Raw genomic sequence first — 17,270 nt, 5'->3', positions numbered from 1 at the left:
TAGCAAAGCATGCAGGGTGTGACTCATTCACAAAGCTCAACCCAAGAATATTTCATTCTGACATCCAACAGAATAGCTCCCTCATGGATTTGAATTAGTTGCTGCCCATTACTCACATGCACTCCTTCTCATAACTTCATGACACACAACTTGCAGTGCAAACTTGAATCCAGGCCATGAAGGAGATACTAGAAGTTCTGACAAATTTTATCCTGTCACCAGTAATTGGAATTTGGTCTTACACAATTTAAATACACAGCTGCACTCTGCTTCTGGTGGATGTGCATAATGTGGTCATGCAGAAGGAAAGCATATCCCCAAGTCCAGTGACTTAAAGTGACACACTTTCCTGAACTCCAGGAACCCTCCTGGTCAGAAAGTACTTCCTTCCTTGTTTCAAACACTTGATTGTTTCAGAGGGAATTCAAAACAATAGATTAGAAATTTTCAACCTTTCCTAAGTGTACTGCTACGCAAGGAAATCAGGCCGTGCTCTGGGAAGATGAGATAACATTGGGAGAGTACTCTTTCCGGAAATGCAATGGCTTTTGCATCCCTTCTCTAGCACCATCCCATGAATCAGCTACATGTAAGTAATAACTCTAGCTACGAGATGTCAGATGCAGTTCAGCTGCTGTTTGGATTAAGATGTGCGTGGTTGGCAGAAGGCATGAGCCAACTCACTTCTCAGCTATTTTGATAAGGCCTGTAAGGGAAGAAAGTATCAGGAGCTTCCGAATCCGAGTCTGTACTTGTAAGGACGGGTAGGAAGAAAGGATGACGATTGCCTCTTTTTAGCACCTCATAGTTTAAATCTCTAAAAAAGGAGAAGGAATGTGCTATTATTTCTTCAGTTAGAAATCTACCCCTTTCCACTATAACTTAGTTTTACAGGACCAGTAGTGATGTTCACAAAGACTGGGAGCAGATCAGGCTCATCAGCTGAAGAGCACTTATTTTAAGCTTATTCCCCAGCACAAGTCCTTTAATCTAAATACATTAAAATTGTTTGTAATGATGGAGGAAAGATTTAAAATTTAGAATACAAATATCTAACTAGTTATTTATGGTCTGCAATTTGAATAAGAAAAGGCAATGGACAAGTAAATTCATTTTTCTGCAGCATTAGGGTGCCTAAATACCCCAGACTAACCTAAAAACAACAGCAACAGAAACAACAGCAAGAGCCATTCTCTCAGACCCGACAGTCAAAGCTCTTACATGACATGGCATTTTCTTGATTATCTTTTCCTATCAGCATAGAGCTATGAAAAGTTTGAGGATAAGATTATTATACAAAAACAAGAACTCACATGGTTCTACACATTATTTTTAGATACAAACAGGAAATGCACTTCCCTCTCAAGCTGGGTCAAAGGGGAGTTATCAAGTAGAATACTTTGCACTCACCGTTCCTACCAGAGGGTAGATGAATCCAGCTCCAATGCTGGCTCGCACATCGCTAATCGGCAAAATGAAACCAGTGGGAACACCCTTCCTCTCAGGCTGATGGGAGAGGGATAGGTGAGTTTTTGCCATACAAATGGGAAGGTTTCCAAATCCCTAACAAAAAAAGGAAAAAAAAAAAAAGAAAAATGTTTTTGAATTCACAGTAAAGACACATTATGTTTTTGTTTTGTTATCAGTATCTTCTGGAAACCCTAAAGCCCACATAGCAATAGTTAATTTTGGTAACAGCTAATAACTCAGAAGTGGGCTGAATATGGTCTTATACATGTTATTCTCTCTCACCTCAGGCCTCTGTTGCCAGAGACTTGGCTGTAGTGATACCTAGCTTCTAGAGTGGGTTCTCAACCTACAGTTAGGTGCAAAAGTTGCCTATGCAACAGCTAAAGTGTGCTGTTTTCAGAAAGGGTCCACAACAGGTACCTCACTTAACATAAAACCTATACCAACTTAATAAAAATCTAGCACAGCAGTTCCCTCTGGGCTCTTATGACCTAGTTTGACACCAATTTGAGACCAGGATTCAGAGTCAAAAATTTTCTAAGGGTAGTAATGGCTTCTTGGGGGTAAATGCAGATGGTAATCATGTTACTTTCCTTTGTTTTTAAACAAAACAAAAACTGCATGAGGTGATGGCACCCATTTCTCTAATGCCAGTGTACTAGTTACTGAAAATGTGGGAGAAAATCAGGAAAAGTGCCCCAGCAGCTCTCCCCCCATCATTTGTCTCCAAGTTATTGATTAATCTTGAGTCAGGCACCTTCTACTCTTCTGTTCAATTCCTTGACAAACAGGGCCAGTTCACAAGGCCAGGAGGAGAGGCAGTGCTTCAGGGAATTGTCTCTGCCACCCACTGCTGACAACCCTTTAATGACATTGTGAAAATATTTCCTAACACTACTAACATTTAGACTAAAAAATGGATTAAAGAATCACAGCAGGAAAAAATAAAGGCATGGATTATTTTTCTCCAAGCACACTAAGTAATCTTTTCCATTTAGAAAAATCAAATTAATTCTTAGGACATTTGCATTATAGGGAAGATGGCTACACTTCTGCCTGTCTGACCAAGTTGCTGAAGTTTACTCCGGGATTTTCCTTAATATATTGTCCATAGTTTCTACTTTCTGACAGAAAGTCTCCAGCCACATTTATATCCAGAAGCCATTCCACTACAAAAACCACATTCACCTCTCCACGTGGTTTCAAAACTTTTCAAACTGTAACATGCTCCCACATGCTTCAGGATAGGTGATCTATTTCATGTTCTAGTACTCACAACTCCTTGAAAATAATAGGAACAGAAAGAAATCAAAAGATTTTACAAATATTGGGACCTTTGTCATCAATGTGCATAGCTGTGCACAGGTCCTGCTGTGTTTGCAAACCCTTCTTTGCAGGCACAAATGAATACTCATATGCTAAAATTGGTTGTATCTGCTAGCTGCAACTTTTGCAGATATGCAGTTACCACGTTTAAGAGAGTAACCCAAAATTACCACACTACATAGAAAGTACAGTTTCATGGACAATCTCAGAAGTATTCTGAATGCTGTTCATATCTCACAGGAGATCGCTTTCAAGGTTAAAACCATTCTGTTCTATGGAATCTAAACCAATCCATACTGACCTCCACAGTTCAGCACCATGGGTAAGCTCATGCCTTTCAGCAAAGCCTGACTTAATGTTCTGGTCTGAGAACATTTTACACCCTGAGGTTTCCCAAGACTCGCATCCAGCAAGTGCCTGTCTTCATAATTCTCTGGTGTTCTTACCTGCTGGGTGTAACGATCAACTTGTGACTGCGCAGTGGGAGACAACTCTATATCCTGAGCTCCATACACCTTCTGAGCAATGATCCTTATTTTTTCAACAATAGGAAGCTGCAGAGACAAGGAAATAATACAAGGATGAACATTAGCCAAGAGAAACTAGGATCTTGTTTGCTGAGTGAGATCTCTGAATCTCTCATTTAGATTCATCCTTGTCAAATGGGCTTGCTAAAGCATGAGACAAAGTAAAGAGCACTGGTGATGGATATGATATGCAGCTACAGGTACAGGAATTAACAGCTGTGATTTCAGCTACTCCATCATTTGGAAGCTGCACAATTTGTGCATTACAGAGTTGATAACATGAGCCTGAAGTGGGGGAAGAAAATTACTGCCATCTAGTTAAAAAAATCAAGAGCTAACTCACACTGCAGATAGGAGGAAGCAAGCTCTACTGGGTTAAGAGGGATCATTAGACAAAAAAGTTTCATTCCAGAATAAAGACAACTGACACAACCAGTGGACAAGGCAAGGTAGGAGGCAGCCAGGGAATGATCCTCTGAGAAGCAAGGAATTCCAGGAGAAAATTCCTGACCCTTCACTGCTCCTTTGATTGTGATTTTCTTTTATTTATTATTATTCTCACCTCCTCTCCTTTCTAACATGCATATTTTAATTGTAGCTTTGATATTGGACACTTTGGACACTTAAAAAAAAAAAAAGTGAAAGCGTTCTAGAATTCATTTTGAAACCTCAAGTCACTAAGTTCAATCCCAGTCTCCAAGAGTATTCACATCACATTACTCAGCTCGAACTGGACAAGTTCGGCTTTCATGACTTCTATTTGAAGGCAGATGCAGACTCTCACATTCAGTCTGTCAGAAAACCCTTAACAGATTTTCAAGAAAGTTTTTTGTGGTCAGATCAGGCACTTACTTTTTGTGCCATCATTTCTGTGCATTTAAACAACCCTTTCCTATTTCCTTGTTCTCTTTCCTTTTGTTTTTAATGACCGAGGAGACAGCAAGTGTGACTCCTCCAGCGTACTTCAAACAAGTCGTTCTCTGACTTCTTTCAATAGGAACAGGATGATGGAGGAGGGATCTTACCACCAGTTCAGCTAATTCAGTGCTGACTACAGATGGCCAGAGATGTGTGCAATATTAAAGGGAATATTTCATCAGTAACTTGTAGCATATTTAATTAACAACACACATGGAAGAAGTGCTAAACAAAATCCAGAGATATCACTTAGGGAGGAAGACTTGGTAATCTCAAGCAATACAAAAAGCACCAGAACACAAAATAGAAGTGTTTCATTTTATTCTAACAAAGGCAAAAAATTAATTAATTTGTGAATAATGAACTCTATCTGGGGTATTTATAGGAAGTTCCACAGTTAACCACATTTTTGCAATGCCTGTCTGGAAGTAGTTCTTTTTCTGCAAAGATACATCAGCTGAAGGGTTTGTGTCAGATCAACCTTTTTTGTATTTATGACTGAATTTTAGAAAAATTAAAGCTTACATTAATAAAGAACTCCAGTAACAGAGGCATCACAAGAAAAGAATCTCACCAGACTTCCAAGTACCTTAAATGTAAGGCAGTTAAAAGCTACTAAGGCTCAGATAAAATCCTCCCTCAGATCTGAAATTTCAGACAGGTTTAAAGAAGCTTCACAAGACACTCTCTGAACATGCTCACTATACAATTACAGCACCTTAATTGGGTGGAATAATATCACATTCCTAACATCAGGCTTTTTACAGGAATCCAAGCAGTGCAAAAAAATCTAATCAGGATTGGAGATAGCACATTGCAAATATCCTGGGTATAATTCCTGGCAGTAGTAAGCTGAATGGAATACTTAGTGCCATGGACAGCCATCACGAGATGAAACTTGTCTCAGGGTGATTATTAAACACGTTCATATCCATGGCAGTTTTCAACACAGTGGGAGAAATGCAAAACATGTCTGTTAATTTGCCTTTTGGGTGCTGTTTGCTTGCAGTCAAGGACTAACAGCAATGGCAAATGGAAAGGCAAAAGGCATTCCATTCCCTGTTGTCAGCAGGCCAACATCGAAACTAACAGCTTTCTGCTTAAACCTCAGTAAATTCATTGAGATGGAGATGGACATTTAGATTCAACTTGCATTTATGTCAAAACATTTCAACCTAATTTGACAGCAGTATAATTACTGCACCTTCAGCCCCCTTCCAATGACCATAGCCATATTTTCCAAAAGAAGCCCAGCAGGGCTCTGGCTAACATCACAGGAGAATGCTTCAATGACAGTGGTGGCACTCTGCTTCTCCTGGCATATGTGCAGTGTCTTGCATGACTGAGTCTGAGCTGGACAGTCAAACCATATCCCTATTGATTTATGGTTTGGGGTTTTTTCCTGGTTTGTTTTTCCTTTTACTAGAATTTCAGATACTTCTTGGGTCGGTACCCACACCTCAGATTTTGCAAATGTAACCTCAGAAGAATCACGATTGGGGAAGGAATTGTGTGAGTGTGAATGGCAAAAAAAAGTGGTTTCCTGACACTGTCATGTTTTTGCCAGGCCTGTGCACACAAACAGGTGAGGCAATTTGTGCGTGGTGTTAGAGGAGAGTTTGAGCCTATTTAATCTCAGCAGAGGCAAGACAAGTCCTGGCTGAGCCAAATTCAGACAGAAACCAGCAGGAAGGCACAGATGTGCTATAGACATTAACACACTCTCAGATATGCTTCCTTCCTGAAGTTTCAGGAGTAGGGAAAGGAGTACACTACACCATACTAAGGATCCACCTGTTTCCTAGTATTTAGTGGGACTTTTAAGGCATTATCTGTTTAGAATCACAGTGTAACAGGGCATTTCAAGCTAAAAAGTTTCCTGTGTTTCAGTTATCAAGTAATAGTGCCGGGAAACTTCACTTTAATTTAAAGAAATGTTTTCCACACTAAAAACACCTATTGCTTTACACGAGAAATAAAAATTCATTTTGCTTGGAAGTGTCATAATGGTATTTAACAGAAAAGAAGTTCTACTAATTCAAGAGACATTTTACACAGCAGAAGCCTGGATGTTTACAAGACCCTTGTTTAGCTTAAGGTTTTCAACAAAACTGTTGATTATTCAGCACTTCACTATCAAAATAGTATCACTGATGGGCAAAGACATACACCATATGTAGCAACAATGCTAATTCACATGGAGAAGTGGGCTAAAAAATAAGACTCATTGCACAAGTAACTAAATCATTAGGCTGTTTTAAGCTGGATTTTTGCTCCAGCTGATACCAGACTTATCCATAAAAAAAAAAAATCATGTCAACTACCTATTTGTGCCTTATATACTTTAGTCAAATGTCTGCCAGCAGAAAATACATATCTCAGATACTTTTAAAAAAAGAGTAATTTCGTATCTGTTGTGGTTTGGGAATGGTACTCTCCAGTTCAGTGTGCCCACCAAGATCCTCCAGGAATCCCTTCTCCCATGAAGCAACTCCTTTTCCCCAGCAATGATGTGACACAGTATAGAATAACCTCCTGGCCATGCTCCCTTCCAACTACTGCAAAAATTAACCCCATCCTTGCCAGAAGCAGGAAAATATCTCTTTTTTTTTTGTCTGAGAATTTTTTACAATGGCCTAGGAAATTCCTGAACCAGTTGTTCATTCCTACTAGCAAACTCCAATGCAGCACCCTCAGCCATGCTGATGCAACCGTTGTCAGGCCATCAGCAAAACAGTTTTAAGGAAAGGAGGATGAAAAGCCACATCTGAATGGTGTGTGTTGATGCACCCCTATCAACAGAAACTTGATTCCACAGCACCTCTGCCATCTGGACAGCTAGGGTGAGAAGGAAAGTTGTAAAATGTCCCGGGTGTCAAAAGCATGAAAGATTTAGGATCAACAATAAAAGCTATTCCTCTTCTCAGTTCCCTTAGGTAAAGTTGTGACTGTTGCACAACACTTAGGCGACAATTAGGTGACAGATAGACAATAGACAGTATGGATTTAGATAAAACCTGACTTTTACAGATATGCAACTATGTATTAGTACTAATGCTGAAGGAATTATGGCAGCTTCAGAGGATTCGTTCCAAATTCAATGTTAGCTTCCTGAGAAAAGGGTAACATAAAATACTTACTGTAAATTTACATTGAATATGAGAAGATGCTACTGGGCCACACAGTACAATCTGTGTGGCCCAGTATATCTGCTGACAATTCAGTAGGTTTCTCTCAGAAACAACCAATCTTGCCAGTCCTGCCAGAGAGAATGTGCACTTCTGAAATCTCACACATTTAGAGCTACCAAAGGCATATGCTGCTTCTGAGGCAAGCACAAACACACGTGCTTGCTGAGGCTGCCAGGCACCCACACCATAAACAGGATTATCTCCTAGGCTGAAGCATAACAAGTGCTAAAGCACAAACTGCTTTCACAAAAACAGTATCTGTGTAGCTGTACATTTCATTACTTGATAGAGAATGAATAAAGCATGAAATCAGCACTGATAAAGATGAGAGCCTGTCATCCCCAAGGCTGTATTGATTATCTAAGATGAAATCATACCAGTGTTATCATCCAGCCATACTGCCACTTCCAGTCCATCTCACTTGCAAGACATGATATTAGTGCGAAGTGGTGCTGTTTATTACACAATCTTCTTTCTTCCCTTACTATTGAAGCAATGGTTTCACCAAAACATAATTTAATAGTGCTTAATTTATGCTAAACTCTTCTCACATTTCCTTCACTCTTCATATCTTCCTTCACTTCTAACAGCCGACTTCAGATTATCATTTTTTCATGTAGGGCTTGATAAGGATTTCCATGGACAGCAGACCAACTACAATAGATCCTCCTTTCACCCTCATTTCCTCTGCTGCTCACACTCACCCATGTGCCAGTGCAACTGAGGCAGCACCACTGTTTATGCAGCTGCACATACCAGAGAAAGTGATCCAGGCTAAAACATATCCCTATTGCAACCCATATCAGTTCACACATCCACCTTATCATAAAGGCAAAGCCCATGTGAAGCAGGAAGAATTGCTCAAACTATTCAAATCTGAGCACTGAAATGTACCAGCAGAAAAAGCGAGTTGGGGCAGGGACACACACCTTGGCTGGGATTCCTGAAATCAGTCTTGCTGCCAAAAGTCAGTATTAAGTGAAACAAAGCATGCACATTACCAGGGATCTCATCTGAGACTATGCTCAAGATTTCCATCTTTTGCATCCTAATTTGGACACCTGACTTTTTTAAGCTCTTTAGCTACTGGAGAAAGGAGTTAATCTTTTTAACTCCCCACAGACAGTCCCTGAGACTGCTGAAAACAACCCCTGTTCCCTTCCTCCTTCATTTCTTCTGCTTTTAAACATCCTCCTGACTTCCTCACCAACAGAACACATCTCTGCAAAGCCAGAGACAACAGCACTAAGTCCCTAGTCATACTACATTCCACTAGGTTGCAGCTAAGCCACACTTCTAAGAGAAGCCCTGGTATTATCTAGTTCAAATTGAGTACCATAAGTGAGTGTCCATCAGTGCAGCACTGTTTGACAGGATCTTTTCACAGTTACACAACATAAATACTTAAAACTACTTCATTCTCCAACAAAACTAAGATTCTGTTGAAAAAACATGCATTTAACCAGAGAATACACAGAAGCACTATTCACTTGTAACTTACACATTTAATACTTCAAGTACTTTTAACATTCACTTTAGTCTCAATGCCTATTTTTAATTATGACATCACCAGTTTAATTATAAGGTGACAACCTCTGGTCTTACTGTTATCTTACAGCTGTTATCCAGCTGTTTGTGTTTTAGCAGAAATTCTTAATATAATTCAAAATTCTAGGCAGTGGCACTTTTTTTTTAACCTAACACATTCACTGAAAGCAATAAAGAAGAATTGCTGGTTGGCTAAGTGAAACAGTATGCAGACATCACTCATTCCTCTTCTTGGGAAGGCTGCCAAATGAAAACATGATGGGAGTATGGCTGAAGGTGCTGTGTGGGGTGACAGAGTGCAGTGCTAAAACAATAGCTGACGCTGCACATTCAAACTCCTAGCTTTTCCCTTGGATAAAATAAAAATGCATTTATTAAAGTATCTGTGTATTCTGTTTCCAGAAGTTCTGTGGCTGACAAAAGGATTTCCAAGTCTTTAGCACTCCTCTTCCTTTGCTGACACAGGACAAGAGTTTGTTTTTTAATTTGTGAAAAAGCATTTTCAGTGAAGTTAAACAGTTTGTGAATCAACACCTAAGCCTGTGGCCTTTAGAGATTTGGTTTGCACTTCCCCACCTTTGAAACCACAGCTGTGCCTAAGAAAATTGCTTCATGCAAAGAACAGGGAAATAATGAAAACAAACATAAAAGTACAGTGCTGTCAAGAGCCTACATCCACAAATAAAGAGATGGAGTGGCAGAAAGACAGTTTCCAACCCTAGAACACCCAATTCAGTGAAACAAGTGTCCAGACTCCACAGAAATCCCTTTGATGGGAGTGGGAGGAGTGGGTGGTACAGCCCTATGAAGCCCAAAGAATTCCTCTTTGATGTGGCTTCACTGCTAGATGTCTTACCAGCAGTAGAGGGGAGGGGGAAAATAGTTTAAAGCCTAGCATACGCTGCACGTGTAGAACGTTTGAGAAAACGAGAGAAATGTTTGCCATCAATTATTAGGAAAAGTTTCAGTAAGGAGCATACATAATTTTATTTACTCCCAGCCCAGCAGTACTTAAGGACTTTCCATTAGGTCCACACGTGACTGAACTCCATGCTGTACAGAGAAGAACACAGAAGCTATGCTTCCCAGACAAATGAGCAGAGGTATGCTGGGCTGGTGTGATGGCAGACGCATGATGGATGGCTTTCACAGCTTAGTGACTCCATGGAAGAGGAGACGAAACAGAAAATACCCCTGGCACCTCCTTCACCTCATCTTTTCAATAGATGAGAAGTTTACAAACCATAAGAAACACTCTGCCTTGGGACATTCCCCTGAAGCTTGGCATCCTCAAACCCAGGCCCCATGAGCCCTTCTTAACTGTGCCTTCCTCTTCGAGCTGCTCCTCCTCTCCCAGTACATGCACCAAGGAGCCTTCTCCTCCACTGATGGGGCTCTTCCTCCTTCCTTACTCACAGCCCATTCTCGCTTTTGGAGACCATGGCCAGAGGACGGAAGAGAAAATAATGCACAGAGAACTGCTGCTGGTAGAGTTTGCTCTGTTTTGATGCTACCCTTAGACCCCTCTGAGTGACCCATTGTCTGTGACAGCTGAAGCGAAGACTGGAAGAAATGAGATAAGTGACAGCCCACACCATACTGGCACAGCACAACAGAGGCAGGGGCAGACAAAACTCTGGACTCAGATGCTCCAGATTTGCCCAAATTATTATTATGCTCCCAGCAGGGGAAGAACAATACCAGTGCTGAGGCTGCTAACTGCTTGAATGCCTCCGTGAGAAGTGCTGCTACTCAACCTCGCTCCCAGTGGATGGTCCCAAGCTGAGAAAGCTCTCCTTTGTTCTGCAGGCTGGCCAGCCAATGCACTGCACTCTGCCAAAATATTTGTGCAATCAACTTTCACTGTATAACCTGGAAATATTTTCATTTGTCATGACATGCTAAAGGCATAGCACTGTCAAAAATGGTGTCATCTAACAAATTTGGAAGATTGGAACAACCCCTTCCCTCCCATTTTTGACCTTTACAGTCTTCACTTTAGCTTTCCAGTGCAGCATGAATCAGGTGATTTGAGGCTTTTCAATAATATTTGTCAGGTTACCATGCCATTCTTTCAAGAGGACAATGCTAACTCACAGACCAGCCAGATAGGCTGATCCTGCCTCATGCCAAATGCCTGTCCTTCTTTCTTGTATCTCCCAAGAGCCCACTCCACTCCAGCTGCTTGAAGGAAGGGGCACTGTATCTCTTAAAAACCTAATGCCTGCCTTCTTTCAGACCTATGCTTCCTGCCCCAGGTTGAGGAGGGCTGCTCTAAGTCAAGGGAGAGTTCACCATAGCAGAAGAGAGGAGACCATGGTAGTGAAGGCAGGTTATTCAACAGGCATGCTTAGTGAGGAATATAGCTTCCCCCCTTCTCCTGATCAAGAACAGGCACTGAAGCCAGAGAAATTTGGGAATGGGATGCGTTTCCATTCTCTCCTTTCCTCCCCCTAGTTATCTAAACTTACTTTTAATGGTTCAGTCAACTTTATTTTGAGTAATAGCTTTCTGCTGCAACTTAAAGACTCATACTTCAAGAAAACTGAACCCAGAAGGGAAGTCAACAGTGATAAGAGGATTGATATTTTGATATTTTCCATATGTAGCAAGAATATATATTAAAATAAACCGCCACAGATGATTTCAAAAAGAGTTCAGGAGGCCTTTTAAACAAACCCATCCTTCAAATACTGAAGAGAAACACTCTGCAAGAAACCAACTCAACAGTTACTTAAGAGAGGTTATTGTGCAGAGGGGGAAGAAATCCATACTGAACCACACAATACTGTAGTATTTACTTCAATTACTGCCAATAATATTTTCAGCTACGTTAAAAACTCTGAAGTCTATGATATGAAGACTCATCCTTGCTCCTGAACCACCCCCCTGCCCTGTGCAATTCCTAATACTGTAAGCATTTCATAGTGCACTCTATCTGTTTACATCCTTTTCTTACAATATTACAGTGGCAATGGTGCAGTATTTACTTGTCAAAGGTCATGGATTTGATCCATGAAATTACTGCCACACATATGCACTCCCAAAACCATATATGACCTATTCTGTTCTCATTTCAACTCCCCCAAAATATTTGTTCACCTTATACCAAATGTCAAACACTATAATCAAGACTTATATAAATTCTAACTACAAGCATCAGCTACTAGGATAAATAAAAAGATTGCCTGCTTATAGAAATAAGTAAAGAGAACCCAAAAAGCTATCTAAAAGTGGGACTACAGAAGAGTGTGTCATGGAATGACACTCAAGGACATTTAAAGAGACCAAATGAGATGCTTCAAGGAATAAAATTAGCACAGTCTTCTAATTAGACTAGCTTGCTATGATACTGAACAGGAGCAGAGCCTGAGTCCTGAACTGACACAACCCTGTTGAGTCCAATGTCTAAAATTGCTCATTTGGCACATGCTCAGGTAACACTGGACAAGATGGTATAAATGCATAAACATACCTCAGTATTCAGAAAAAAAAAGCTGATTCTCAACTCTTAACCAGCATTTGTCAGATCTAGAAAATACCTTCTTCTAGTGTTCTTCTCACACTACACACATTTGTAAATATCCTTCAAGGAAGCTTTTGTTTTCAAAGATGCATTTGGAATTTATATAAAGCACTGCAGAGATTAATGCATTTGGAAAAAAAATGAAACAAAGAGAGCCCACTTGACCTGGACTATCATCTAATTATATGTCTGACTGCACACTAATAAAAAGTTCACTTCAAAGTTTGTTCTAACTAGAAAAAAGTATATAAACCAGTTTTACGTGTAAGGGTTTGAAGCTTATTTTTTTTTAATAACCTGAGTGATGCTTTCTAACAAAAGATCAAAATATTGAATGAACCTGTTACAGCTACAGTGGTCTGTGCTGTTGGAAATTTTTCTAATTATAGCCAGTTCTGGAAGCAAATTCTGATGAAGTTTTCCAGACAGGAAAACAAGGTGCATAGACATCAAAGGATTAAATGGAGACATGGAGTAAAGGGAACAGTAGAGCAATTTCATGATGACAGATAGATATATGAATGAAGTGGTAGTGGTTTTATGCAGAGTATTTCCCCTCTTTGACCTTCCAAAAGGGAAAGAAAACAGAAAAAAAAAAAAGCCACAGCAAATCCCATGAAACTTGAGGCAACCAGGACTCAATATTATTCAAGTAACTGGACAAATCTGACAATCAGATGAGGTATGGAACTATGTCCTTTCACTTACATCCCCTTTAGGCACAATGAGGGGGAAAATAACCTGTCTGAATCCCATTTTACTGCTTTTTATCTTCCTTAAATTTCTTTATTTTGCCCCTTTGAACAGTAGAAACTGCACCTCAGAATTGCTACAACAACAAAAGAAATCAGGGCAGGCTTATTTGGGAGAGGTGGCTTTCCTTCACTTCTCTGTGAGCCTAGTAACCAATTGACCTACATACTGTAAAAGTGACAGCATTGCTGTTTCACTCTCCTACTTCCAACTGCTTCAGTCCCCATCCTTTGCACAGTAAGGATGAAACAGAAGCCTGAACTTCACACTTTACTGTTTTTGTTGGCCTGAAGGTACTTTTTTACAGTATTTAAAAATCTTTATATGTTTTTATAAAATCCCTTCAACTTATTTTTGAGGCTTACAATACTTGTGTGAAGTTACGGGATATTAAGTTGATGTAAGGATGTGATTCATTCCCTTTGTGCTTAAGATCATGCTGCTTATGCAACACAGCACGAAACGATGTGTCTGGGAAAGACATTAAAGTGGAAATCAATCTGATTTTCTTTCGAGGCAGAGTCCACCCCACCAATCCTTTTTACTCACTCATACCACCAAATTGTAAGCTACATAGTGTATAGTAACATCAGAGCTTAAATATGGGCCTTCTCAAAGGCTAATGTGCTATCCCTGTAACACAAGTGTCCAGCAGGGAAAACTATTACATGTATTTCTCAAAGAAATTTTTTCCCCATTTAATTACACAAGTCCCATAAGATGATAGCCTCAGTTTTCAGAGCATCTCAGTAGAGACAAACTTAGAAAGGCATATGCATGGTCCATTTCTCAGCTGTAAAATTGTTGCATGGGCAAAATGCCTTGAATAGATGCTGCAGCAGTAATATTCCCAACATATGTCCATCCATTCTGTCAAGGCAGTGGTTAACACTGACAGGGGTTGGCTGGATTACTGACACTTTGTAAAACAGCGGGGGAGGTGGAAAGTAAAAATAAAATGGGTGCAACAGATACGGGGTGCATATCAAGGAGAAGAGAGAATGAAATTTGACAGTAGGGCATACCTACCTCAGACTGAACTTTTTGCTGGAGAGAAGAATCAAAACAGGAACTTCCAGCCATTTTAAAGAATGAAGCTGAGGTTCTGTTATTAAAAAATAGCATTCGAACATTTTCTAAAGAAACTTAAGTAGCATGGTCAATTGGGGCACAGGATCTGAAACTTGACAAGGGCTTCCTCAGAGCCAGAGAAGTCTGTTTGGCTGTTCAGATTTAAACCCACCCACATCTGGATAGCCAGGAAGGCCACGAGAAATCATTTATATAACCTTCTTGGCAATATGTCCCTCCAAATGTTCTGCCAGCACAGTGGTACCCTAGCACCTCCAATGCTCCCAGGGGTCCAAGCTCCTCTTGACAACTCACAATGCTGTGATGTTACCTTGCAGACAACTGCAGTAACAGCCTCCAACAGACACGGAAAAAGTCACTAACTCTGGCAGACATAGGATTGAAACTTGGACCACGCTTTCCTTTGTTGGGTTATCTAAGGGCTAAGCAAATTAGCCACAAAGCCCCAGCTTCAGGAAGCCACAACTATTGGTGCAACACCCGTGACTGTGAGACAGCAACTACAACTCATTTTAACCGACTGACAGGACAAATACTGTGACTGTGAGATCTTTGGAGAAGTCTTCCAAAACAGCAGGTGAGTGTTCCATCTGCATACATACTTTTAAGTTAAACATGAAAGTATCAGAAGTATCATTCAATGCACTAAGTAATGATTATTACCAGTGAGTATCCTGCTCTCTGATTAGACAAGCCACAGATTGCTTGTTCTCCTCAGCTTTTGTGATCTTAAACCAAGGCAAGTTCCTTTCCAAGTATTTTGGATAACTTCGTTTCAATGTTCTCAATGTTCTTCTTGCTTTAAATCCAACTCTGATGCAGAATGCATTCATTAAAAAAAAAAAAGAAAGAAAAGAAATCTTACCTCCAAGCTGTAGAGATATTTGAAACTGTTTTTCTGATTGGCTGCCTTTTCCACAGCTTGAGCTAATTTTACTGCTCCTCTACCACCAGCCGACCAGTGATTGCAGGGCACAGCATCAAATGCTCCAGACTCCTTTGCCATCTTACACACCAGATCAACCTCAGCTGGAGAGTCAGTTCTGCCAACCAAACAGTCCTGTCTCATTATTTTGTTTAATTAGTTCTCTTCTATAACCTTATAAACTTAGCCTTATTTTACCATCAGTAGTGGTAAAGCAGATATATATACAGAAATCATACCATATACATAATGCATTTATATACAGCATATGTATTTATGGGTTTCAAGAAAACTTTGTAACTGTTATAGCTAATTAACACGGAAGATTATCAGTTCCATAATAGTATATACTTTTTTTGTTGGTTTTAACACCCTAAGAACAAGCTAAGGACTTAAATATCTTTATATTCATGATGAAGAAAGGAAATTCTATAATAGCTTCTTTGTTCATGCCAAATTGAATAATTTAAAAACCAAGAAAAGTGAGAAATTTGAACTGTGTATTCATTCACAAGAGTAATGAAAGAACAGACTTACTTGAAGACGTTTAGAGCAACCACAACAGGAACTCCAAAGAGCTGAGTAATTTGAATCTGCTTCTGCAGATTACAGCAGCCATCAGCTACCAGCTGGAGGTTCTGTGCAATTAAATAAAAATTAATGGAAATGGTAAGATACATAAAGTCTTCTCCAGCCAAAGAATTTTCCATAAATTTAAGAGAACATAAACAGTGCTGATCATGACAGTTGCAGGCAAGTGAAATGCTTCCAGATGAAAGTATTCTGGCACTTATTAATTCTCATTCCAATTAATAAACATCAGACATATTTAAGTAACTAAGCAGTGTCCAAAACTTGTACATGAAACCATTGCTGTCTTCTGAGACACAGGAAGATGGTGCAGCTGATGACTGGTTGCTTGTCGTGGTTGTGAAAGGTTTCAGTCTGCTGTTTGCAAGGTTTATAAACAGACTGCAGTAGTGGGGTGGGGTTTAATATACAGATGTGTTAGATGCAGAGTTCATATGTACACATACATAACCCAGATAAAAGCACATTACTGGATTTCCTTATTTACTCTTTCACGCCACACTTTGTAGGCCTTGTCTTAATTGTAACAAAACACATATGCTTAGCCTCATACAAGCAAAAAAATGTCTGAAGTGAAGTGACAAAGAAAACAAACCAGCAGAATTCACTCTTCGTTTGAAGAGTGGCATCCCACCCCAAATGTGAAGCATAAACATATTAAACTTGTTGTTTAATGAACAGGTTATGCTATCATTAATTTCAGGGAGTGTTCTTGACTCCTACACCACTCTGCTCTTTTGCTTCTATAAATGCTTGTGTGTTGAGCAGTCTGAAAACTTAGTGGTCTTGCAAAAACTACTGAAAAAAGGTTATTTTTCAGCTATTTCAGTTCCCCATTACAATCCATCATGCAATCACACACATAATACACACAAGAAGGGTAACAGAAAGGGGCTGAGGGAAGATGAGGTGGTTTTACTTGTTGGCAATGCCTGTTAGAGATGTTCACTTGAATGTCAGCATTAGAGCATGCTGCTGTCAAACCTGAAGCTGTGCACACTAACCAGCCAGGGCAAGGAGAAGTTCTGATCCTCTGTACACCATATTATTTTGTTCCTTTAAACAGAAACCTCTCTTAAGTTTTATAACAGTTCCTCTTACCTCTTCTGTGTATTCTTTCTTCAAGGGGGCACCAGCAGTTACCTGGGATCAGGTAATAATAAACAGTCAAAGTCATCAGAGATTGACACTTGTCATATAACCCTAAAGGGTCAAAAGTGCAATTTTGCTTGCTTTCTCTACTGCCAGTTAACACACACCAGTGCACACAACATCACAGCCTGACTGCAGCAACCAGACCCACTACCCCATAATAAGGAGAAGGGTTAGTCGCAACCACTAACCCTCCTAAGACAAAGCATAAGCTTATGAATAGTACAAAATTTATTTTATTTCCAGTTGCA

The 17,270-nt window shown here is 39.9% G+C and overlaps 1 protein-coding gene and 1 long non-coding RNA gene across 2 annotated transcripts in view; one reads left to right on the top strand and one right to left on the bottom strand.

Annotated features, from left to right (window-relative positions):
• The window catches only part of MTHFD1L (methylenetetrahydrofolate dehydrogenase (NADP+ dependent) 1 like), a 148,600-nt gene that overhangs the window by 46,824 nt on the left and 84,506 nt on the right, over positions 1 to 17,270 (bottom strand). Inside the window, exons 22-26 of the mRNA XM_032101848.1 lie at positions 16,969 to 17,010; positions 15,814 to 15,914; positions 15,217 to 15,394; positions 3,243 to 3,350; positions 1,411 to 1,563 (exon numbers count right to left, since the gene is read on the bottom strand). Coding sequence (XP_031957739.1) covers positions 1,411 to 1,563; positions 3,243 to 3,350; positions 15,217 to 15,394; positions 15,814 to 15,914; positions 16,969 to 17,010 — 582 coding nt within the window. The remainder of the gene's footprint in view (positions 1 to 1,410; positions 1,564 to 3,242; positions 3,351 to 15,216; positions 15,395 to 15,813; positions 15,915 to 16,968; positions 17,011 to 17,270) is intronic.
• LOC116440750 lies at positions 3,195 to 17,254 on the top strand. The gene is made up of 3 exons (XR_004238752.1): positions 3,195 to 3,209; positions 8,333 to 8,341; positions 17,158 to 17,254. It is a non-coding gene; the product is annotated as an uncharacterized LOC116440750 (long non-coding RNA).

The sequence above is a fragment of the Corvus moneduloides genome, chromosome 3, assembly GCF_009650955.1.
Source record: "Corvus moneduloides isolate bCorMon1 chromosome 3, bCorMon1.pri, whole genome shotgun sequence".
Lineage (NCBI taxonomy): Eukaryota > Metazoa > Chordata > Aves > Passeriformes > Corvidae > Corvus > Corvus moneduloides.
Note: the sequence above shows the minus strand (reverse complement) of the source record. Positions and strands in the feature narration are given on the sequence as shown.